The 25,763-nt window shown below is 45.6% G+C and overlaps 1 protein-coding gene across 4 annotated transcripts in view; it reads left to right on the forward strand.

Annotated features, from left to right (window-relative positions):
* The window catches only part of abcf1 (ATP-binding cassette, sub-family F (GCN20), member 1), a 39,583-nt gene that overhangs the window by 13,104 nt on the left and 716 nt on the right, over window positions 1–25,763 (forward strand). For 2 of the 4 annotated variants that reach the window (XM_072370818.1, XM_072370820.1), the window contains 17 exons: window positions 3,904–3,980; window positions 4,061–4,156; window positions 6,203–6,325; window positions 7,062–7,162; window positions 8,058–8,143; window positions 8,235–8,374; window positions 14,918–15,066; window positions 15,144–15,227; window positions 15,353–15,477; window positions 15,820–15,932; window positions 19,559–19,733; window positions 20,759–20,833; window positions 21,061–21,131; window positions 21,219–21,251; window positions 22,054–22,222; window positions 22,303–22,367; window positions 22,443–22,515. In XM_072370818.1, the coding sequence (XP_072226919.1) occupies window positions 3,904–3,980; window positions 4,061–4,156; window positions 6,203–6,325; window positions 7,062–7,162; window positions 8,058–8,143; window positions 8,235–8,374; window positions 14,918–15,066; window positions 15,144–15,227; window positions 15,353–15,477; window positions 15,820–15,932; window positions 19,559–19,733; window positions 20,759–20,833; window positions 21,061–21,131; window positions 21,219–21,251; window positions 22,054–22,222; window positions 22,303–22,367; window positions 22,443–22,515 (1,755 nt within the window). Of the gene's footprint in view, window positions 1–3,899; window positions 3,981–4,060; window positions 4,157–6,202; window positions 6,326–7,061; window positions 7,163–8,057; window positions 8,144–8,234; window positions 8,375–14,917; window positions 15,067–15,143; window positions 15,228–15,352; window positions 15,478–15,819; window positions 15,933–19,558; window positions 19,734–20,758; window positions 20,834–21,060; window positions 21,132–21,218; window positions 21,252–22,053; window positions 22,223–22,302; window positions 22,368–22,442; window positions 22,516–25,763 lie in introns of all 4 variants that reach the window. The other 2 variants (XM_072370819.1, XM_072370821.1) reach the window with 1 other exon arrangement.

Raw genomic sequence — 25,763 nt, forward strand, 5'->3', positions numbered from 1 at the left:
ATCAGTAACGCACAAATAGTAACACCGATGGTTTTAACTTAAACACCTATCAGTAACGCACAAATACGTGGCGTAAATGCTTTTTTCCTGAACACTGCCTGTAACACCGATGGTTTTAACTTAAATACCTGTCAGTAACGCACAAATACGTGGCGTAAATGCTTTTTTTCCCGAACACTGCCTGTAACACTGATGGTTTTAACTTAAACACCTATCAGTAACGCACAAATACGTGGCGTAAATGCTTTTTTTTCTCCCGAACACTGCCTGTAACACCGATGGGTTTTAACTTAAATACCTATCGGTAACGCACAAATACGTGGCGTAAATGCTTTTTTCCCGAACACTGCCTGTAACACCGATGGTTTTAACTTAAATACCTATTGGTAACGCACAAATACGTGGAGTAAATGCTTTTTTTCCCGAACACTGCCTGTAACACTGATGGTTTTAACTTAAACACCTATCGGTAACGCACAAATACGTGGCGTAAATGCTTTTTTTCCCGAACACTGCCTGTAACACCGATGGGTTTAACTTAAATACCTATCAGTAACGCACAAATACGTGGCGTAAATGCTTTTTTTTCTAACAGTGCCTGTAACACCGATGGTTTTAACTTAAATACCTGTCGCTAACGCACAAATACGTGGCGTAAATGCTTTTTTCCCCGAACAGTGCCTGTAACACCGATGGTTTTAACTTAAATACCTATTGGTAACGCACAAATACGTGGAGTAAATGCTTTTTTTCCCGAACACTGCCTGTAACACTGATGGTTTTAACTTAAACACCTATCAGTAACGCACAAATACGTGGCGTAAATGCTTTTTTTTCTCCCGAACACTGCCTGTAACACCGATGGGTTTTAACTTAAATACCTATCGGTAACGCACAAATACGTGGCGTAAATGCTTTTTTTCCCCGAACACTGCCTGTAACACCGATGGTTTTAACTTAAACACCTATCAGTAACGCACAAATAGTAACACCGATGGTTTTAACTTAAACACCTATCAGTAACGCACAAATACGTGGCGTAAATGCTTTTTTCCTGAACACTGCCTGTAACACCGATGGTTTTAACTTAAATACCTGTCAGTAACGCACAAATACGTGGCGTAAATGCTTTTTTTCCCGAACACTGCCTGTAACACTGATGGTTTTAACTTAAACACCTATCAGTAACGCACAAATACGTGGCGTAAATGCTTTTTTTTCTCCCGAACACTGCCTGTAACACCGATGGGTTTTAACTTAAATACCTATCGGTAACGCACAAATACGTGGCGTAAATGCTTTTTTCCCGAACACTGCCTGTAACACCGATGGTTTTAACTTAAATACCTATTGGTAACGCACAAATACGTGGAGTAAATGCTTTTTTTCCCGAACACTGCCTGTAACACTGATGGTTTTAACTTAAACACCTATCGGTAACGCACAAATACGTGGCGTAAATGCTTTTTTTCCCGAACACTGCCTGTAACACCGATGGGTTTAACTTAAATACCTATCAGTAACGCACAAATACGTGGCGTAAATGCTTTTTTTTCTAACAGTGCCTGTAACACCGATGGTTTTAACTTAAATACCTGTCGCTAACGCACAAATACGTGGCGTAAATGCTTTTTTCCCCGAACAGTGCCTGTAACACCGATGGTTTTAACTTAAATACCTATTGGTAACGCACAAATACGTGGAGTAAATGCTTTTTTTCCCGAACACTGCCTGTAACACTGATGGTTTTAACTTAAACACCTATCAGTAACGCACAAATACGTGGCGTAAATGCTTTTTTTTCTCCCGAACACTGCCTGTAACACCGATGGGTTTTAACTTAAATAGCTATCGGTAACGCACAAATACGTGGCGTAAATGCTTTTTTCCCGAACACTGCCTGTAACACCGATGGTTTTAACTTAAATACCTGTCAGTAACGCACAAATACGTGGCGTAAATGCTTTTTTCCTGAACACTGCCTGTAACACGATGGTTTTAACTTAAATACCTATCAGTAACGCACAAATACGTGGAGTAAATGCTTTTTTTTCCCGAGCACTGCCTGTAACACCGATGGTTTTAACTTAAATACCTATCAGTAACGCACAAATACGTGGCGTAAATGCTTTTTTTCCCGAACACTGCCTGTAACACCGATGGTTTTAACTTAAATACCTATCGGTAACGCACAAATACGTGGTGTAAATGCTTTTTTTCCCGAACACTGCCTGTAACACCGATGGTTTTAACTTAAATACCTATCAGTAACGCACAAATACGTGGCGTAAATGCTTTTTTTTCTAACAGTGCCTGTAACACCGATGGTTTTAACTTAAATACCTGTCGCTAACGCACAAATACGTGGCGTAAATGCTTTTTTTTCCTGAGGACTGCCTGTAACACCGATGGTTTTAACTTAAATACCTATCAGTAACGCACAAATAGTAACACCGATGGTTTTAACTTAAATACCTTTCGGTAACGCACAAATACGTGATGTAAATGCTTTTTTTACTAACAGTGCCTGTAACACCGATGGTTTTAACTTAAATACCTTTCCGTAACGCACAAATACGTGGCGTAAATGCTTTTTTTCCGAACACTGCCTGTAACACCGATGGTTTTAACTTGAATACCTATCGGTAACGCACAAATACGTGGCGTAAATGCTTTTTTTCCGAACACTGCCTGTAACACCGATGGTTTTAACTTGAATACCTATCGGTAACGCACAAATACGTGGCGTAAATGCTTTTTTTCCGAACACTGCCTGTAACACCGATGGTTTTAACTTGAATACCTATCGGTAACGCACAAATACGTGGCGTAAATGCTTTTTTTTTCCCGAACACTGCCTGTAACACGGCTGGTAAAAAAAGAAAAGAAAAAAAACAGTAGCCTACCAGGAAAAGTCATTGACCGCCTTCTTCATCTTCCTCCTGTGCACTAAAAACATCAGTCATCTTCTTTAGTGTCCCACTTGAACAGCCTCCCAACTTTGTCACTCACTTCAGTCTCTTCGTTGTCGTTCTCACAGTCTCATCGCAGATTGATTGCCTTCAGTTTAAAAGCTGCCTCATATGCATTTCTTTGTTTGTTTTCCATGTTGATGCTGAGTAGAAATGACCGATTTACAATAATTTAGCAGTGTAAGTGTGTTTGATTTATCATACAATTTCATTGGACCATTGTGAACTACCTGTCAATTTTATTGGTCTAATGTTAAGAGGCAAAATGTTTTTGGTGACTTGGAAAAAAGTAGCGGCTTATTGTCTGGAATTTACGGTAGTTGTCTGCACAATATATTATTATATATTGTTTATTATTATACATGTAGTTTTGGTAAGAACTGCTACTAAGTGGTCGGTTTTACTGTAGTCATTAGCTACTTTCACACACACTGAAGTCCTGAAATGTTGCAGAGATGTTCTGGAGCGGTGCCATGTGTGAATGTAAATGTCCACAACATTCCCTCTGGACTTCTGCCTCCCTCCCTCACATTTCCAGCTGGGATAGTTAATTTCCAGCCAAAAACTCTCTGCTGTCATGTGCATGTGTGAATAATAACTGCAGAAAAATATCAGATCAAACTGTCCTCACAATCTCCCAAACATGTCCTGTGTTGATGTGTGATGTGTTCACAGCACAGAGTGACAGTCGATGGTGGGCAACAGTAGCCTCTGACGATAATTTCACAGCTAAACTAAAAACACTTATTTTCAACACAAAGTAACACACTGTGGTCCATTCCATGCATTTACTCCAGAACTTTTTTTTGATCAATGGGACGTCATAAAGGCAAGAATTAAAAAAAAAAAAGCCAGAAAGAGCAACACAAAGCTTTGATGTTGGCTAAACTTGTTCCAGATAACCACGCTGTCTTTGCATTCTGATAGAGAGGACAACCAGCAGGGGAGTCACATAGCATGGATGATGATGAAAAGGAGGAAGATGCTGATGAAGGTGACATGATGATGGTATGTTTGCCCTCTGCAGTGCTGTCTGTTTCTCTCAGCTTGTGCTTGTGCTTGAACATGTCTTTGTCTGTAACCATCAGAGTGCAGAAGATGTCATTGCAGAGCAGGCCAAGCAGGAGGAGGATGACCCGTATGCTAACCTGAGCAAAAAGGAGAAGAAGAAGAAAAAAAAAATGGTAATCACTATGCATCCATGTTGTTTGGGAAAAGTAGGACTTATTCAGTCTGTGACTGTTTTAGTGGAGCACCTGCTTGGTGCTCCAGGTCTGATTTCATTGCAACCTCTGACAGAACAACCTCCTCCTATGGTTCTGATCCAATTCAGACTGGCTTTGAGAATGTCCACTTCACTGAAACAGCTTGGCTGTGGCAGTGTACCACCCTGGGCATTCTTTCAATGTGTCCACATCTAGTCACCTCTCCACAGAGGTGTTCCAAGGCATGGCACCGATGTGCTCATGGCTTCTCATTATGACTACACAGATTAAACCCAGCTGTACATTCATTCCCACCAGATGAGCCCACAGTTTCAGCAAAAATGTCAGCTTGTCTCTCAGAGATATTCACATGGATGAAGAATAACTCATTCTCTAAGGAGCAGGGGTATCCCATTCTACCTCAGAAAAACTGCTAGAGAAAAGGCTATTTGTTAAAATTAGTGGTGCAACAGATCATCATTGATCCGTGATGCGTTCGGATCAATATCTTCGGTTCGGCACGGAAGTGATCCGCGGATTGATTTATGAGACCAAAAAAAGTTGTGCGCATGTTCAGTTCACTCACAGCATGGTCATGCCGGGCGGAGGAGTTTGACCGCCCCGCGTCATTAAAGTCTCCTTTATCGGGAAAAGAGGTCAGTGGATGAAACCGTGACGGTGTGTCGGCACGGCTCAAGCATGGCCACGTGTTTGAAGCAACATCACCCCGGTGTTTCACTGACAGGAGTGAAAACGAAGGCTGCTCAACAACCGCATATCACCGCGGCAGTTGTGCAGCAAGGGGCTGCATAATCTGACCGGGTCAAAGCATCACAGACACTATGGGTGTGTTTATAGGTGCAGACATGAGACCAAATTTGGTTAAAGGAAGGAAATATGCCTTTTTATGTTGCACTTTAAGTTGGTTTTCATTGATTATGTTAAAAAGAAGATATTATGCCTTGTGCACATTAAGATGATTTCATATATTTTAATTTAATCATTTAAAAGTGTCACAGACTCTTGAAACAATTTAAAGACAGAAGTTGTACTGAAAGAAAATCTGTAACTCTAATATTGATAATTTATTCCTGATTTTTGAAGATTTTGACCATTGCCAGGAATTAAAAAGCTTTTTCATGATATTTTAATGCCTTATAAAGACATTAAAATAACTAACGTTTGATGTGTAAAAAATATCCTGGTCAGGGCCAGTTTTCACACTGGACTTCTACACGAACACATATGCAAGTGCCTCATTGCAGCAATACTGGTAGCAAAAACAGAGTTCCTTTGAAGTGTTTGGTGGAGTCAGAAAAATAGCCAAAAATCCAATGCAGTGCAGTTTATTTAGGAAAAGTACTAAATTTATAGTTCCATTGTGCTGCTTTAATACACTGAATTTTTGGTTAAGCCCTGCCTTTTATTGAAAAAAAACTCTTCTCTGCCTGGTAACAAAGAACACACCCGACATTTCTCCCCTATTGGTTTGGCTTTTGGCCAACATCTCTAATTCCTTCCATCTGGGGTAATGGTGCTGTCCGAAGGACCAATCCGGTTCCAACCCGTACCAGGCAGTTCTAAGCTGTTCTCAAACTCGTTTTTCACCATTCTTTTTGGGCCAAAACCTACTGTATTTTTTAAAATTGTATTTCTTGTTAGTATATTTTCATAATTCACTCAGTACGGTACATTTTAATGATATGCGAGTTAAATGCAGTGCTTTACTTCATAAAAACAATAACATGAGTAAATGTTGTGTAGTATACATTATCTACTTACTTCAGGCTAATATGGAGTACACCCACTAATGACATATCTAATAATTTCTTCAACAGACACTCAATCTATATTGAAGTTCTTCATTTTTCTCACCCTACAGAAATAGTTGTGATTTATAGATTATGTGCCACCATGTTTTTTTTGCTCATAATGTGCATTAATACCCTGGAAAGGAACAAAGTGAAGTTAAAGCTCTTGCTTCGTGGAGTTACCATCTCTTCATATGGGTGTGTGTTCCTGCAGATGGAGTATGAGCGTCAGGTGGCGAGTGTCCGTGCTCAGAATGCTTTGGAAGGAGATTTCTCCATATCTCAGGCTGAGATGTCCTCCAGACAGGCCATGCTGGAGAATGCCTCTGATATTAAGGTAACATATGTACTACAATCAAGTGTTAGAATTCTTTTCTCTTGTGCTGTTAGACAAACTGAACAGAGGCCTAATTATTTGTAAGAACTTCATGTAGAAGCATTTGTCTCTTCTATTCCTTGTTTTTTTTTTTTTTTTTCTCCCCAATTCAATTCAGTTTATTTTTATAGCACCAAATCAGAACAAACATCATCTCAAGGCACTTTAAATATACTGTCCAGTTCAAGCTAAATACTATCCAATATACAATCATACAATATACAATAATACAATCATAATCCAGTTCATCTAATCCCAGATTGGTCCAATTCATATGGAGCCAATTTAAAAAATAAAATAAAATAAATAAGTAAAAAAAAGCAGACGAGCTAAGGGAAACCAACAGATTGTACCAAAACTTCTGTTCTATCCAATCTCCCGTCCTGAGAGTGCACAAGGTGACATTGGAAAGGAAAACAAAACTCCCTTTTAACAGGAAGAAACCTCCATCAGAACCAGGAAGGGTCCATCTGCCTCAACCAGCTGGGGGTTGAGAGGACAGGAAAGAGGGGACAACAAGCAGCGTAACACCAGGCCAGAGAATACCTGCTGAGAGAGAGAAACACAAGTTAATGACAGCAATGATGCCATAATTGTTTAATTTCTTTATGAGAGAAAAGAAAACTCAGTCATGAAAACATTGCATGTATAGCATTCTTCAGTGTTTGCTGATAATGGTCTGTTTTGTGTCTTTTAGCTGGAGAGGTTCAGCATATCTGCTCACGGCAAGGAGCTTTTTGTTAATGCTGACCTTCTGATCGTGGCAGGAAGAAGATATGGTTTGGTTGGACCAAATGGGTAAAAATCTTTTTTGGAATTTTTTATTATAAACAGAGGCACAGAGACTTGTGCTCCTAATAACCAAATTTTGATTCCTGATGTTCCTGGACAACATTAGGATATATATTTTATATATATATATATATATATATATATTTAATGCTGGCATTTAAATGAATGGCTCCTTATCAGAGCTTGAGGACGAGCTGATCATTTGAATCAGGTGCGGTGGAGGAGGGAAACATTGAAAACATGCAGGGATTGAGAAACACTGTGTTAGCGGTACACTCGCTTTGGCTTGGTCAGCTGGAAAGGGGTCCTTGTATGCTTATTGTTCTGCAAGAGAGGGACAGAGAAGGATCAGGCCCCTGGCAGGCCTTGATCCTGTAGGCTGAGAGCAATTTGAGCTGGGGTTACCTTTGTTGCCTCCCCCATGGTAAATGGACTTGGACTTTTCTAGTCTAACTGACCACTCAAAGCGCACATACAGCACGTCTTAAGATACATAATCATAATCATCACACATTCATACCCCAGTGATACACTGGAAGGCAACATGGGGTTCAGTGTCTTGCCCAAGGACGCTTCGACATGTAGCCCGGGGTCGAGCCACCGACCTTCCGATTGGTGGGCGACTGCTCTTCCTCCTGAGCTACAACCGCCCCTAGACTCTCCCATGGAGAGAAGAGGGAGGCCTACAGTAGAAGGAGCTGGGAGAACTCACGAGAAGAGGTTTGGCAGGAAAGAGAGGCAGTCTGAGGGGGGTTAACTGAGTGGATCAGGGGGCGTGGCTACCTGAAAAGTAGCCAAGGATTTTCAGAGTAAAATGCAGTTAAAGTAGTCAGTGTGTTGCTTGATGGTCACATTGACAGATTCTTTTTCAACATTCTCTCGTATTCATGTTGTCTTTCAGCAAAGGAAAGACTACATTACTGAAACACATAGCCAACAGAGCTCTCAGTATTCCTCCCAACATTGATGTACTGCTGTGTGAACAAGGTGAGTGACTTGTTACACTGTGCTCTCCATTTTTCTATCTGTGTCATTCTGTTACACCCTACTGACGTTGTTGTATGTCTGTTTCTGTTAGAGGTGGTAGCTGATGACACACCGGCAGTGCAGGCAGTGCTGAAGGCTGACACCCGCCGTCTGAAACTGCTGGAGGAGGAGAAACAGCTCCAGGCTCGCTTGGAGAAGGGAGAGGACAGTGTGGCTGAGAGGCTGGACAAGGTGAATATTTTCCTGCCAGATATCGGTCTGCTTCACCGGGAGAGTAACCTTTGTTAGATCGGGTACTTGCAGTCCCGCTGCAGGTGTGATTTCCCACCCAGTGCCATTTGGTCTAACAGTAGTTGTGTGATTTTATTACTATTTGAAGCGAGACAGTTGTATGCAGGATCTTAGCTGTTCTTTGGGCTGCGCTCTTCTGGAGATCTTTGATGTGGTTCATGGGATATTTTGGAACCTTTCTCCCAGTGTGGTGTCATAGCTCAGAGTATTCCCATTACCACTGGTACTCGGTTCAAGGTAATCTGTCTTGTCCCCCTAGGGTTCAATTAGTGTGCAGTAAGAGACAGCCATTCCGTATGTATAAATCCATACATCAGATAAAACATACATTACAGACACAACAGCAAATACAGGTTTGTGATAAAAGTATGAAAAGGTCCAGGTAATTGCCAGTGTAAAAACAAGATGAAAATAATGAAATATAAATAAAATTACAGAAATAAAAAATCATTGACTGTTAAAGAAAGTCAATTTCTGCAGGGACAGATGAGTGCTTCCGTCTGTTGGTCCTGCACTTCGGGTCCCTGTATCTGTGACCAGACAAGTAAACGTCAAACTCATGGGCGGCTGTAGCTCAGGAGGAAGAGCAGTCGCCCACCAATCGGAAGGTTGGTGGTTGGACTCTGGCTTCCCCAGGATACATGTCGAAGCGTCCTTGGGCAAGACACTGAACCACTGAACCCACAGTGTATCACTGGGGTATGAATGTGTGTGAATGATTAGAAAGCACGTAGTTATGTATCTTAAGACGTGCTGTATGAGTGTGTGTGAGTGGGGTGAATGCGGCATGTAGTGAAGCGCTTTGAGTGGTCAGTTAGACTAGAAAAGCGCTATACAAGTACAAGTCCATTTACGCATTAAAAGAGGGTGACTGGGATCAGGTAAAATGGACTACTGTTTCCATCACTTCCATCTTTTCAGCTTTGTCTTTTAGCCCTAATTCTAATCTTCACACTTCCTGTGTTCCTATCTTTTTGATATTGCTTTATATTATGTTTTGGTGTTTTTGGCACCTTTTGTAATGGTATTTTCTCAAAATGAGTTTGACCAGCCTCGTAGACTTAAACATGGCTGTGAGTTTCTTTGCCATTTCTGCAATGCCGAAATAGCTTTTCAATCTGGAGAGATTTTAGTCACGATTCTTGAATGCTTAAATTGGTGAATTGTATTGAATGTTGACTCCAAGACATTCAGGACTGTTTGGTTAAGAAAGCGAGGATGGAGGGGAGGAGTATGCCGACGATTACAGAACAGCCGCTGAGTCACATTTTCACCAAATTCGAGTCACTAAGGGACAAACTCAACCAACTCACTTTCCCTCACTGAAACATGGTTTAAGACTACTATTCTGATGCACAACTTACAGGTAAATCCCAGGGTGGAAGTGAGTTCCTGTGAGTACCTGAAGCTGTGAGAGCTCCTGACATTGAACTTACCTGTGTTGCTTCAGCTGTTCTATGACAAATTATGGAAAAAAATACTTTTTTTCTGTGCTTTAGAACTAAGATTTGGGTGTTTGAAGGTACTGCCAACCCAAAAAACACAGAAAGTACCAAGAAAATATCTCACTTAACTCGCCGTTAGATTTTCAAACTTATGTCACTCATTAAGTTGGCTCCGCCTCCTCTGTTAAGCCCCGCCCACTCACATCCACCCTGCTGGACGGATGAAGCCAACTTCTGGTGGAAATGTTCTGCTGTCAGCTGCACTGAGGAGCATGCATCTTCCATCCAGCAGCAGCCTCAGAGGATATAAGAGCCCAGTGGATAAAGTATATCTGAGGCTAATGTTCCAGCAGAGTTAGCTAAAGACTGGGAATGTGCAGCAGACACTTTTCATCCCACTGTTTTAACAACTTGGTCCAGTTCAACGCTGGACTGAAGGAACTGAGCCACAAAGAGGATCAGTTCCAACTCTCAGAGCCTGAACTTCAGAGCAGGGAAATGGAAGCATCTGAGAAATAACTCCTCATGGTTTATTTATTGATTTATTTCTTCCTTTAGCAGCAGCTAATGCTAACAGCTTAGCTAATGAAGAGTACACCAACTTCTAAGGAGTTACTGCTGTTCCTTTCTGAAAGATGAACATTATTGTTCCCACATTACTTTGTTAGCTGAAGCTTTCTAGCTGAACGGTTCCGTTCTGTAACTCAGACAACCTGCAGCTGTGTTTAAGGTGTGTTTCCAACACAACACCGGTCCTCTCCTCACTCTCGCTGTGTTAGCGTTACATTATCGGCATGTTTCTGATAAAGATGGAGGTCTCCAGGTACAATTGTTTAATGAGGTTAATATATCCAACATGTTTAAACGTAACGGTACACATGCATTATGCTGTGTACATCTTGGTCCATTACCGTTTCCTTCGCCAGTAAACAAACATACATTAACTAGAATTGAATAGAATATCTTTATTGTCACTATACACAGTACAATGAGATTAAAAGCAACTCCTCATTCAGTGCAAACATGTAGGCAAAATAAATGTTATAACAACATATACAAGTAGTGTAAAGATATATATACAACATCAAAACTGCAAGTGCAGATAGATATGCAGTATAGGCAATATTTTATTTTATATGCAGTGTGAGGTATTGCGGTATCGCATGGTATACAGATATTGCACTGTAAATGGAGTCACAGTATTTTTAATGTTATCAAATATTAAATATTTATGGCTGAGAAATAAGTGCCTGTGTGAGTTCAGAGTGGTTATGGCTTTTGGGAAGAAGCTGTTCTTGAGTCTGTTGGTTTTTGTTCTGATGCACCTGTAGCGCCTCCCTGAGGGCAACAGGTCAAACAGATCAAAGCCAGGGTGGGAGCTGTCCTTGGTGATGTTTTTTGCTCTGCTGAGTCAGCAGGAGGTAGGGCTGAACGATATGGAAAAATGATCTAATTGCGATTTAAATATTGCGATTTAATAAGCAATTATTTTTTAAGTTCCTTGTCTTTTGTATTTTTCAACAAATATAGGGATTACATCTTTCTGTTATAGAAGACAAATTCAGCTGTTTTCAGCTCTGCAGTCACCCTTTGCTTGCATTTTTTTATACAGCTCCTGTATAGCAACCTGGCTAAAACATGTCCGGGATGGCATGCTGTACCGCTTATCCAGTGTCTTGATTAAGGCTGTAAACCCAGGCTTGGTCATCGTGTGATGGGCATCGTGTTCCTTGCCAAAAACTCTGTTATTGCTCGAGTAATTTGTCTGTGCTGTTTTGACGAAGTTTCATATGGAGTCACGCTTTCCAACATTGCGGTTAACTGTCGGGTGCTGTGTTGATGATGTCATATGCCGCTAATCGCCATGTGAGCCATGCAGTTATCATATAAGGCTTGATGGTGTTTTTTTAAAATGTTGAAACAAGTTTGCCTTGTTGCCTTGCGAGGTAGCAACAGTAGCAAGACATTTTTCACAGTACCTGGCGCTGTGCAGCATCCCCTTTTTTTAAAACCAAAATAATGCAACACAATTGAAGTACTGCTCCTCTTAGACACTAAAGTTTTTTTTTTAGTGTTGGCTGCTGTCGTGGTTGTGCCTGAGGCCATCTTCGTCTGGTCAGTTTTATTTTTTTTTGTCCCTTTTCGTGTTGAAAGTCACTTGACTTAAATCGCAACGTAACGCGATTAGAATATCTAATTTTTTCACATCGCGATTTTATCGCAAATGCAATTAATCGTTCAGCCCTATTATTATTATTTGAACCCACTGGCCACTAAACACCAAAGTTTTATTAAAGATACAAATGATTTCATTGATAAAGTTTAAAAAAATGAAATATCTCCACTAATTCAATTTTATTCACATTTGACGTTGACAGCTTATACACAAATATTGACATCAAAGAAGGCATTCAATCGATTAGAAACATATTTTTCAAATTTCATGACAAAAAAAGACCAGACAAAGAATTATTACAGCTATTAGAGATCAATTTCACCAAAAATGACTTTGAAATTGATGGTTAATACTTTCTATAAATAAAAGGCACAGCCATGGGCAAGAAATTTGCCCCTGCATATGCAGATATTTTTATGGCTGAATGGGAGACTGTTGCACTGGAGAAATGTGATTTTTAAAAAGCCCCTGCATTACTACAGGTACCTGGATGACATTTGGGGCATCTGGACCTACTTGCTGGATGATTTTAATAAATGTTTAGATACCTTAAATAATCATAATCCCTCAATAAAATTAAAATTCACAACGGACAATAATTCAATTAACCTTTTAGACACAACAGCATACAAAGGACCAAATTTCACTCAGAACAATCAAATGACCCTTTGCTAAGCCCCTCCCACAAACGTCTTCTGTCCAATCCTACGTTAGCAACCGTAACTATGCACAAGAGGCCAGTCAAGCTTTCGGCAGAACAGTCGGACTCGCAAGTCCGACAGTCGATATCCAAGAAGTTTGGAAGGTGGTGTTGAATTCTTTGCCATCCCCAAGACTCAACAAGAAAGATGCCGGGTGTGGATAAAGCAGTGTGGAAGACCACACGACCAGCTGAACCCCGTTTGTTCTAAGGCTAAGTGCTAGCTAACGTTAGCTTTGTGTGGTAACGTTAACAAAGACGTCTCTGTTAAACCTGGAGCCACGGTGTAATATTTAAGCAAAATAAATACTAACAGATAGAGACAAGTTCTGACATACTGATCTTTTAGCATTTTATGAAGGGACACCTTAACTGACTTTCCAAATCCGGTGGCTGCTCTTCTTAGTAGTTTTATTTGTCTGTGTGAACAATGCCGCTGTTGTTGTAAGAGACCATATAATTATCTATGAAATATGAATCATACCTGCTTCATCTTGTGCAAGATATTGCTGGGCTTTGCTGTGCCTTAATGAGGTCAAATGTATATATCAGCCCCACTATATGTGAGCAATATCCTGGCGCACTGTAAACAAATGCAAGATAGTTTATTTTAGCAAGAAATTGGCAAACAGAACGACAGTGAAAGCTAACATAACATTTAATTTAAATTTAAAGAATAAATATCGAGCTACCCTGCTGTACAAGAACATTGTTGTTCTTGTATGTGCTGTTTTTTTATTCGAAGTAGCAACACGTGGTGTCTGGCACTTACATTAAGAGCGGTGTACTTTTCCCTCTGTTTGAGAGTTCCTCTTCGTTTGAACTTTGCCAACATTTAATCTGGTGAACGTATCTTTCAAACGCATACTGGAGACCTTTTTGTCTGTTTCTCTATGACACATCTGAAGAATTTTGACAGAGAATGTCAAATATTTCCTGAGGAATATGACTTAACGGTACCGGTAAAAACTTTGTGTTTCTCGCTCTAGGAGGGAAAACTTGACTGGCGTAGCAACAGTAACCGAGGGGGGCGGAGCTTAGCAAAATACACATTTGCAGGACTCATTAAATCCCAATTATTAAGATTTCACAGAATTTGTACACAGAAAGACAGAAACGCGCCACTAAGGTGTTATTTTGCCCTTTGACCACAAGAGGATACTCTAGGACTTTTCTTAGAACCTGCTTCAAAACCTTTCTCCAGTCAAATCCCACCCAGGTCTCAACTGCTCTCCCTAACCTGAGTGAATATGTCTATACATGTAGGAAGGGATATGGGTGTGTACAGGTGTGTATATGTATATGTGGGTGTGTGTGTGTCTTTTTTTGAGGGGGGGGTGTCTAGTTTGGGTGGGCTGGATGGAGTTCCCACAACCGGTAGCTGTTCCTCATCTTTCACTGACTTCTCGGTCAGCACATTAACATTCTTGATACAGTGATCTTAAAATGAAGCTAGCTTTCTTAGCTTTTGATTCACTGAGCTAGCTGTAAATGAGCTGGTTCAGGTCCGGACTCATTAAAAGGCGACTTGCAGGGCAGAGCCTGACCTTTGCGACTGTGCTCTGTTCAGAAATAAACATCAAAGAAGAGCAGTAGGTTCACTGTGAATCATTCATGCATTGCACATTTTAATTCTCACAGAAAACATCCTGCTGATAACTCAGCTGCTTGTTTGGAGTCGTGTCAGATCAGTTGGTGGTCCCAGAATGTTTCAAATGATGTGTCCTGCACCACCTCTGAATGTGGCCTGGATCCACCCTAAGTGTGATTATTCCTGTAACCCTATCATCCTAACCCTTGTACCTGGAGCTGTCCACTTGTGCTCCAACCACCTAGGACACATGTTAGCACCAGGTCTCCCAGATGTCTTTGAAAAAAGCCTGGTTTGTTAAAGTTCTGGGTGGTGAAAATGTGCTTGTACAGTCTCCCTGTGAAATAACTGACATTAACATTATGTTTATGCATTTAGCAGACACTTTTACCCAAAGGGACTTACAGGTAGGCAGGTAGGGTAAGGGGGTCTTGCCTAAGGACCCCTACTGGAGGTAATACCTTTCATGCAAGGGGATTTGAACCCAGGTCTCCCACAAGAAAGGTGGCAATCTTACAACTACACCAGCTGATCTGTTTCCTGATGTGTCAATGTTTCTTTTTGGCATCAGGTGTACGAAGAGCTAAGGGCAATTGGAGCTGCAGCAGCTGAGGCAAAGGCCAGAAGAATCCTGGCTGGTCTGTCGTTTACCCCCGAGATGCAGAACAGACCAACCAAAAGGTTCTCTGGAGGGTGGAGAATGAGAGTTTCCCTTGCCAGGTAGATCATGAGAAACTTGTCCAGCAGAAACCAGTCAGAGGATATTTTTTACTCAGTCTTACCCTCTGTGCACACAGAGCCCTGTTCATGGAGCCCACCCTATTGATGCTGGATGAACCCACTAACCACCTGGACCTGAACGCCGTCATCTGGCTAAACAAGTATGAAACAACTTTCTAATTAAATGTGTATTCATATATGCAACTCTGTTCCATACAAGCAGCAGCTCTCACTGTTCCTGTCCATGCTGGTCTGTGAGTTTCTACTTTTTCTTTTCTACTTCCAGTTACCTTCAAGGCTGGAAGAAGACTCTCCTCATAGTGTCCCATGACCAGAGCTTTCTTGATGATGTATGCACAGACATTATCCACCTGGACAACCAGAAGCTCTATTATTACAGAGGAAACTACTGTACGTATCACTCTTCGAATAGACTGTTTTCTGTTGATTCCTTGATGAAGTAGGAGAATGTCTGCTGAGTAGCTTGTCTGTGTACATCTTAAATTACAGCCCATATTTGTCTTGCAGTTTTATTTATTCATATTTCTGTGAATTTCGTTCACTTGGTTTAAATCAGCTTTGAGGAACTTGTTCTGAAGGTTTAAGCAGCCCAATAATGGTGGATGAAATCTGCATAAAAAAACTGTATAATCTGTATAAAAAGCTATTTTCTGGGCTTGTGTTGTGTCAGCTGAGTAAAACACACACAGCTCACATCTAACAGTGGAAGACTTTTTTTTCTTTCTCTTCAAGTGACCTTCAAGAAGATGTACGTGCAGAAGCAAAAAGAAATGCAGAAACAGTACGACAAACAGGAGAAGAAGCTCAAAGAGCTGAAGGCTGGTGGCAAGTCCACTAAACAAGCTGTGAGTATGTCCAGCCCCTCAGCTGAGACTTCATCACTCAAATGCTCTCCACACATTACACACAACATTATAGCCTAAAATCAAATCCACAAATACTGACTACCGTGGCATGTCTGTGACAACATATACTGATCAGCCTTAACATTATGACCACGTGCCTAATATTGAGTAGGTCCTCATCATACAGCAAAACACTGAGCAGCCAGGATGTGGACAAAGAACATCTGAGGGGTCCTAGATGTTCGGGCTCTGTTGCTAGTGTGGTCTTTGCGGATTGGGTTGCTTCCCACAGATCCCATCAGATTGGTATGTGAGAGGTTTGGAAGTCAGGGGAACACCTCAGACTCTTGGTTGTTGTCTTTGAATCCTTCCTTAGAAGTTTTTGTGGGGCCTGCTGCTGTCCTGCTGATGGAGGCAGCTAATGTAAGGGAGGGCTGTTGCCACAATGGGACGGGTGCTAACCGGTCGGCATAAAATATTTAGGTCGGTGAAGAGTGTCAGAGAAACATCCATGTGAAAGTCAGGATTTAGGTTTCTAGGAGAACATTGCATTGTAACATGATCTGTGTTTCTGGCTTCACCTGTCAGTGGTGTTAATGTTGTGGCTCATAGCCATGCTTGATACAACATCCATCAGTTGGTTGGAAGTGATGCGATGATGCAAAAGTTTTTAGTGGGTTTGGAAGTGGCTGTACAAAGGATAATTGCTAATAATACTATAACTTAAGTGTTCCTGTACTGTATGTGGAGCAGCGCTCGAACATGGGAGCAGAATCTGGGTAACTGAGCTGCTTACATGGGATGGTTGGTGTAGATTACCTATACTTGCTGCAATTAACATGCTAACTGAGGCCTGTAGAGTCTGAGATGTAGCTCTTGGCTTTTTCACCTTGGGGTGAACTTTAACCTTTAACATGCTAACTGAGGCCTGTAGAGTCTGAGATGTAGCTCTGGGCTTTTTCACCTTTGGGTGACCTTTAACCTTTAACATGCTAACTGAGGCCTGTAGAGTCTGAGATGTAGCTCTGGGCTTTTTCACCTTGGGGTGAACTTTAACCTTTAACATGCTAACTGAGGCCTGTAGAGTCTGAGATGTAGCTCTGGGCTTTTTCACCTTGGGGTGACCTTTAACCTTTAACATGCTAACTGAGGCCTGTAGAGTCTGAGATGTAGCTCTGGGCTTTTTCACCTTTGGGTGACCTTTAACCTTTAACATGCTAACTGAGGCCTGGAGAGTCTGAGATGTAGCTCTGGGCTTTTTCACCTTGGGGTGACCTTTAACCTTTAACATGCTAACTGAGGCCTGTAGAGTCTGAGATGTAGCTCTGGGCTTTTTCATCTTGAGGTGACCTTTAACCTTTAACATGCTAACTGAGGTCTGTAGAGTCTGAGATGTAGCTCTGGGCTTTTTCACCTTGGGGTGACCTTTAACCTTTAACATGCTAACTGGGGCCTGTAGAGTCTGAGATGTAGCTCTGGGGTTTTTCACCTTGGGGTGAACTTTAACCTTTAACATGCTAACTGGGGCCTGTAGAGTCTGAGATGTAGCTCTGGGCTTTTTCATCTTGAGGTGACCTTTAACCTTTAACATGCTAACTGGGGTCTGTAGAGTCTGAGATGTAGCTCTGGGCTTTTTCACCTTGGGGTGACCTTTAACCTTTAACATGCTAACTGGGGCCTGTAGAGTCTGAGATGTAGCTCTGGGCTTTTTCACCTTGGGGTGACCTTTAACCTTTAACATGCTAACTGAGGCCTGTAGAGTCTGAGATGTAGCTCTGGGCTTTTTCATCTTGGGGTGACCTTTAACCTTTAACATGCTAACTGAGGCCTGTAGAGTCTGAGATGTAGCTCTGGGCTTTTTCATCTTGAGGTGAACTTTAACCTTTAGCATGCTAACTGAGGCCTGTAGAGTCTGAGATGTAGCTCTGGGCTTTTTCACCTTGGGGTGACCTTTAACCTTTAACATGCTAACTGAGGCCTGTAGAGTCTGAGATGTAGCTCTGGGCTTTTTCATCTTGAGGTGAACTTTAACCTTTAGCATGCTAACTGAGGCCTGTAGAGTCTGAGATGTAGCTCTGGGCTTTTTCACCTTGGGGTGACCTTTAACCTTTAGCATGCTAACTGAGGCCTGTAGAGTCTGAGATGTAGCTCTGGGCTTTTTCACCTTGGGGTGACCTTTAACCTTTAACATGCTAACTGAGGCCTGTAGAGTCTGAGATGTAGCTCTGGGCTTTTTGACCTTGGGGTGAACTTGCTGGGACGTCCACTCCTGGGAAGATTGACAGCTGTCCTGAATGTTTTCCACTTGTGAATAATCTTTCTCTCTGTAGAATGATGGACTCCAGATAGTCTGGAAATGGCCTTATAACCCTTCCCAGACTGATGGGCAGCAACAGCTGCTTCTCTGAGATCATTGCTGGTGTCTTTCCTCCTTGGCATCGTGTTAAACTGACAGAACTTCTGCTTTTATAGAGCTGCTCACACTGACTGATGATCAGTTAATCAGAGCTTTGATCAGCAGCTCCTGGCTGTGACTTACCCTCTTAGTTCCTGTGGAAGCAGGGAGGGTTCACTTAGTTTTTTACACACTGTTTCTCTGTTTTTTTTCCATAAATAATGATGCAGTGTGATATGTCATATGTTGGTAATCTGAGGTTGGATTTACTGAGTAAAAAGATCTGGTGAGGACCAGATGATTTTTTTTTATCCTCGGTATATCTTGCCACTGAGATTTCTGCCCGTTCTTCAGTTACACTTTAGAGTTTATTTAGCACCATCCATCATTCCTTCAGTTCTGACCAGTTTCCCAGTCCCTGTCAATGGAAAACATCCCCACAGCATGATGCTGCCACCACAATGCTTCACTGTGGGATGGTGTTCCTGGGGTGATGAGAGGTATTGGGTTTGTACCAGACATAGCTATGTTCAGTTTTAGCCTCATCTGACCCGAGGACCTTCTTTCATATATTTGGGGAGTCTCTCAGATATGCTTTGGTGAACTTTTCTGTAAGCAGCAGCTTTTTTCCAGCCACTCTTGCATAAAGCCCATCTCTGTGGCGTGGACAACTCATAGTGGTCCTATGGACAGATGCACCAGTCTCCTCTGTGGAGCTTTCCAGCTGCTTCAGGGTTATCTTTGGTCTCTTTGCCACCTCTCTGATTAATGCCCTCCTTACCTGGTTTGTGAGTTTTGGTGGACGGCCCTCTGGAGAGCTCTTTGGTCTTCCTGGTACCTCTTGATTAGTGGTGTTGCCGACTCCAGGGCCTTTAGGACAGGTGTATGTATACTGAGATCATGTGACACAGAGTGCACACAGGTGGACCTGATTTAACTACTTATGTGACTTTTCGAGGTAATTAAAATTAAGAAATAGGATCTTATTTAGCGGCTTCATAGCAGGTGAATACATTCAGCTCTTTTTTTTTTTTTTTAGAATGAGAACAAATCTATATTTTATTTCTCTTAACCAATTCGAACTATTTTACGTTGATTTATTTTTTTACTTAAAGTCCATTAAAGGTTGTAATGTAAAACAAAGATTAGAAAAGTGAATGCTTCTATTCGCCCATAGTCTCAAGTTAGCTGTTGCAGCTGATACCAGTTTGGTTCAATTGTTCCCTCTCAGGAGAAGCAGACTAAGGAGGCACTGACCAGAAAGCAGCAAAAAGGCAAGAAGAAGGGAAACCAGGAGGAAGAGAGCCAGGACAGCACAGAACTGCTGAAGAGGCCCAAAGAGTACACTGTCAAGTTCACCTTCCCCAACCCACCTCCACTCTCCCCACCCATACTGGGACTACACAGTAAGAAGATCCACTCATGCTGCAGAGCTTTCACCATTATCGTATCCAGAACACCTCACTATGTATTTCAGCTGCTCAGATTACACCTTTACTGTCCCACGTATGAGACACAGTTGTATCATTCACTAAGAGTGCTTTTTAAAAATCCATTGAGTGTCAGAGGGCAGACTGAGGCAGCGGGTCAGACTGAGGCAGCGGGTCAGACTGAGGCAGCGGGTCAGACTGAGGCAGCGGGTCAGACTGAGGCAGCGGGTCACACTGAGGCAGCGGGTCACACTGAGGCAGCGGGTCACACTGAGGCAGCGGGTCACACTGAGGCAGCGGGTCAGACTGAGGCAGCGGGTCACACTGAGGCAGCGGGTCAGACTGAGGCAGCGGGTCAGACTGAGGCAGCGGGTCAGACTGAGGCAGCGGGTCACACTGAGGCAGCGGGTCAGACTGAGGCAGCGGGTCAGACTGAGGCAGCGGGTCAGACTGAGGCAGCGGGTCAGACTGAGGCAGCGGGTCAGACTGAGGCAGCGGGTCACACTGAGGCAGCGGGTCACACTGAGGCAGCGGGTCACACTGAGGCAGCGGGTCACACTGAGGCAGCGGGTCAGACTGAGGCAGCGGGTCAGACTGAGGCAGCGGGTCACACTGAGGCAGCGGGTCAGACTGAGGCAGCGGGTCACACTGAGGCAGCGGGTCAGACTGAGGCAGCGGGTCACACTGAGGCAGCGGGTCACACTGAGGCAGCGGGTCAGACTGAGGCAGCGGGTCAGACTGAGGCAGCGGGTCACACTGAGGCAGCGGGTCACACTGAGGCAGCGGGTCACACTGAGGCAGCGGGTCACACTGAGGCAGCGGGTCCTCCTCAGATTATGGACATTGTGGTTCATGGCTGTCAACTTAGCACCAACACTTCAAAAATCCTTCCAAGACATCCTTCATGTTTTACTATTGCTAATGTCACACTGCCATGTCCTCCTACTGATGTAAAGATTTTGTCCTGATGTTATTGACTTGGTGGTTTGTGTCGTATGCAGGTGTTGACTTTGGCTACCATGGTCAGAAGCCCCTCTTCAAAAATGTGGACTTTGGCATCGACATGGACTCCAGGAGTGAGTATACAGCCTTTCTGCTGATGTCACACATAGACCTCTAAAAGATGCAGGTGTGTCTGTAGAGTTAGAAATGACAGCCATTGGAGATGAAAACCAGCTCAGAAGCACTGACCTGGAGAAAAAGTTTATGACCCAGTAGGTGCAGCATTCCAGATCAGTTTCTCTTCCAGCTTTAAACTGTGATGTACTCTTTTCTCACATGACTTTTTCCTTCCCACCTTCAGTTTGTACTGTCGGACCTAATGGTGTTGGGAAGAGTACCCTGCTGCTGCTGCTGACCGGAAAATTAAACCCGGTAAGAGTGTAGATATGCAAATTAGATCTGAAACTACACTAAAACATAAACACTGCTGAGTTAACTGGAGGATTGTCTATTTTTTAGACCAAAGGTGAGATGCGGAAGAATCATCGCCTGGTGAGTAACTCAAACATTTGACCATAAAAAGACAGATTCTTAACCAGAAACCTCTTGATGAGTATTTTGTGGTTCTGACTAAATCACATGTTCACATGTTGTTGTCTAGCATTGGCTTTAATGAGGTTTCTCTTACTACTGTGTGTTAATGCAGACCAACATAACTAATGATGGATGTAACAGCAGACTCTTGGCTGACAGGTGCAGGGGAACTTACCACATGAGCCCAATAATCCTGGGACAAACTCAATCGTCTGATCACTTCCAGGAAATAATACAAAAATAATCTGTTTGAAGAGTTTCAGTCAGGATTCAGAGTGCATCATAGCACAGAAACAGCACTGGTGAAAGTTACCAATGATCTCCTGTTAGCCTCTGATAGCGGACTTGTTTCTGTGCTTGTCCTGTTGGATCTCAGCATGCACAAGGTGACTGTTGAGAGAAAAAACTCCCTTTAAACAGCAAGAAACATCCATCAGAACCAGAACCTCGACCAGGTGGGGTTTGAGAGGACAGGAAAGGGGGGACAACAAACACCATAACACCAGGCCAGGGATACCTACACAGAGAGGCTTGAACATGTTATTGGGATTAAAAGTACATCAGGCTGGTTTGGGTCACGTTGGTTGTTTTTTAAAAGGCTAATATGGTGCTCAATGAAAAGAGCCACTGTCTGTATTTTCAGTATGCACTGATAGAACCGCTGTGACAACACATGGCTGGATGATGGAATGCTGCAGAGGTTCTACTGCTCACTTCACATGAACACAAGTTTGATCTTGGGTGTTTGGTCTTTTTGTAGAAAGTGGGTTTCTTCAATCAGCAGTATGCCGATCAGCTGAACATGGAGGAGACGGCCACAGAGTACCTGATGAGAAACTTCAACCTTCCCTACCAGGACAGCAGGAAGTGTCTGGGACGTTTCGGCCTCGAGAGCCATGCCCACACCATCCAGATTTCCAAGCTCTCTGGTACGAAGCTTAACAGCCGCTTCCTTTGTCTTGTCCCGAGGGGACATGCTTTGACATTATCTGGCTTTTATGTTTCACAGGTGGTCAGAAGGCTAGAGTGGTGTTTGCTGAGTTGGCCTGTCGTCAGCCGGATGTACTTATCTTGGTGAGAGCCTCTCAGCCTCTCCTCCTACACATCTGTTATGTCTGTATTACCTCATGTGCTTCTCTTCTTTCTTAGGATGAACCCACTAACAATCTGGACATTGAGTCAATAGATGCGTTATCAGAGGCCATCAATGAATACAAAGGAGGTGAGCTATTTTGTCCAACTGCTAATTATGAAGTGTGTGTAAGGAACTGACAGAGAATGGGCGGGTCAGACTGAGGCAGCGGGTCAGACTGAGGCAGCGGGTCACACTGAGGCAGCGGGTCACACTGAGGCAGCGGGTCAGACTGAGGCAGCGGGTCACACTGAGGCAGCGGGTCACACTGAGGCAGCGGGTCACACTGAGGCAGCGGGTCACACTGAGGCAGCGGGTCAGACTGAGGCAGCGGGTCAGACTGAGGCAGCGGGTCAGACTGAGGCAGCGGGTCACACTGAGGCAGCGGGTCAGACTGAGGCAGCGGGTCACACTGAGGCAGCGGGTCACACTGAGGCAGCGGGTCAGACTGAGGCAGCGGGTCAGACTGAGGCAGCGGGTCACACTGAGGCAGCGGGTCAGACTGAGGCAGCGGGTCAGACTGAGGCAGCGGGTCACACTGAGGCAGCGGGTCAGACTGAGGCAGCGGGTCACACTGAGGCAGCGGGTCAGACTGAGGCAGCGGGTCACACTGAGGCAGCGGGTCACACTGAGGCAGCGGGTCAGACTGAGGCAGCGGGTCACACTGAGGCAGCGGGTCACACTGAGGCAGCGGGTCAGACTGAGGCAGCGGGTCAGACTGAGGCAGCGGGTCACACTGAGGCAGCGGGTCAGACTGAGGCAGCGGGTCACACTGAGGCAGCGGGTCACACTGAGGCAGCGGGTCAGACTGAGGCAGCGGGTCACACTGAGGCAGCGGGTCACACTGAGGCAGCGGGTCAGACTGAGGCAGCGGGTCACACTGAGGCAGCGGGTCAGACTGAGGCAGCGGGTCACACTGAGGCAGCGGGTCACACTGAGGCAGCGGGTCAGACTGAGGCAGCGGGTCAGACTGAGGCAGCGGGTCACACTGAGGCAGCGGGTCAGACTGAGGCAGCGGGTCAGACTGAGGCAGCGGGTCACACTGAGGCAGCGGGTCAGACTGAGGCAGCGGGTCACACTGAGGCAGCGGGTCAGACTGAGGCAGCGGGTCACACTGAGGCAGCGGGTCACACTGAGGCAGCGGGTCAGACTGAGGCAGCGGGTCACACTGAGGCAGCGGGTCACACTGAGGCAGCGGGTCAGACTGAGGCAGCGGGTCAGACTGAGGCAGCGGGTCACACTGAGGCAGCGGGTCAGACTGAGGCAGCGGGTCACACTGAGGCAGCGGGTCACACTGAGGCAGCGGGTCACACTGAGGCAGCGGGTCAGACTGAGGCAGCGGGTCAGACTGAGGCAGCGGGTCACACTGAGGCAGCGGGTCAGACTGAGGCAGCGGGTCAGACTGAGGCAGCGGGTCACACTGAGGCAGCGGGTCAGACTGAGGCAGCGGGTCACACTGAGGCAGCGGGTCACACTGAGGCAGCGGGTCAGACTGAGGCAGCGGGTCACACTGAGGCAGCGGGTCAGACTGAGGCAGCGGGTCAGACTGAGGCAGCGGGTCACACTGAGGCAGCGGGTCAGACTGAGGCAGCGGGTCAGACTGAGGCGGCGGGTCACACTGAGGCGGCGGGTCAGACTGAGGCGGCGGGTCACACTGAGGCAGCGGGTCAGACTGAGGCAGCGGGTCACACTGAGGCAGCGGGTCACACTGAGGCAGCGGGTCACACTGAGGCAGCGGGTCACACTGAGGCAGCGGGTCAGACTGAGGCAGCGGGTCAGACTGAGGCAGCGGGTCACACTGAGGCAGCGGGTCAGACTGAGGCAGCGGGTCACACTGAGGCAGCGGGTCAGACTGAGGCAGCGGGTCAGACTGAGGCAGCGGGTCAGACTGAGGCAGCGGGTCACACTGAGGCAGCGGGTCACACTGAGGCAGCGGGTCAGACTGAGGCAGCGGGTCAGACTGAGGCAGCGGGTCAGACTGAGGCAGCGGGTCACACTGAGGCAGCGGGTCACACTGATGCAGCGGGTCAGACTGAGGCAGCGGGTCAGACTGAGGCGGCGGGTCACACTGAGGCGGCGGGTCACACTGAGGCGGCGGGTCAGACTGAGGCGGCGGGTCAGACTGAGGCGGCGGGTCACACTGAGGCAGCGGGTCAGACTGAGGCAGCGGGTCACACTGATGCAGCGGGTCAGACTGAGGCAGCGGGTCACACTGATGCAGCGGGTCACACTGATGCAGCGGGTCAGACTGAGGCAGCGGGTCAGACTGAGGCAGCGGGTCACACTGAGGCGGCGGGTCACACTGAGGCGGCGGGTCAGACTGAGGCGGCGGGTCAGACTGAGGCAGCGGGTCACACTGAGGCAGCGGGTCAGACTGAGGCGGCGGGTCAGACTGAGGCGGCGGGTCAGACTGAGGCAGCGGGTCACACTGAGGCAGCGGGTCAGACTGAGGCAGCGGGTCACACTGAGGCAGCGGGTCAGACTGAGGCAGCGGGTCAGACTGAGGCAGCGGGTCACACTGAGGCAGCGGGTCAGACTGAGGCAGCGGGTCACACTGAGGCAGCGGGTCAGACTGAGGCAGCGGGTCACACTGAGGCAGCGGGTCAGACTGAGGCAGCGGGTCACACTGAGGCAGCGGGTCACACTGAGGCAGCGGGTCACACTGAGGCAGCGGGTCAGACTGAGGCAGCGGGTCAGACTGAGGCAGCGGGTCAGACTGAGGCAGCGGGTCAGACTGAGGCAGCGGGTCAGACTGAGGCAGCGGGTCAGACTGAGGCAGCGGGTCAGACTGAGGCAGCGGGTCACACTGAGGCAGCGGGTCAGACTGAGGCAGCGGGTCACACTGAGGCAGCGGGTCAGACTGAGGCAGCGGGTCACACTGAGGCAGCGGGTCAGACTGAGGCAGCGGGTCACACTGAGGCAGCGGGTCAGACTGAGGCAGCGGGTCAGACTGAGGCAGCGGGTCACACTGAGGCAGCGGGTCAGACTGAGGCAGCGGGTCAGACTGAGGCAGCGGGTCACACTGAGGCAGCGGGTCACACTGAGGCAGCGGGTCAGACTGAGGCAGCGGGTCAGACTGAGGCAGCGGGTCACACTGAGGCAGCGGGTCAGACTGAGGCAGCGGGTCACACTGAGGCAGCGGGTCACACTGAGGCAGCGGGTCAGACTGAGGCAGCGGGTCAGACTGAGGCAGCGGGTCACACTGAGGCAGCGGGTCACACTGAGGCAGCGGGTCAGACTGAGGCAGCGGGTCAGACTGAGGCAGCGGGTCAGACTGAGGCAGCGGGTCACACTGAGGCAGCGGGTCACACTGAGGCAGCGGGTCACACTGAGGCAGC

Source organism: Leuresthes tenuis, unplaced genomic scaffold (genome assembly GCF_036924035.1).
Source record: "Leuresthes tenuis unplaced genomic scaffold, fLeuTen1.0.hap1 SCAF_18, whole genome shotgun sequence".
Taxonomy (NCBI): domain Eukaryota; kingdom Metazoa; phylum Chordata; class Actinopteri; order Atheriniformes; family Atherinopsidae; genus Leuresthes; species Leuresthes tenuis.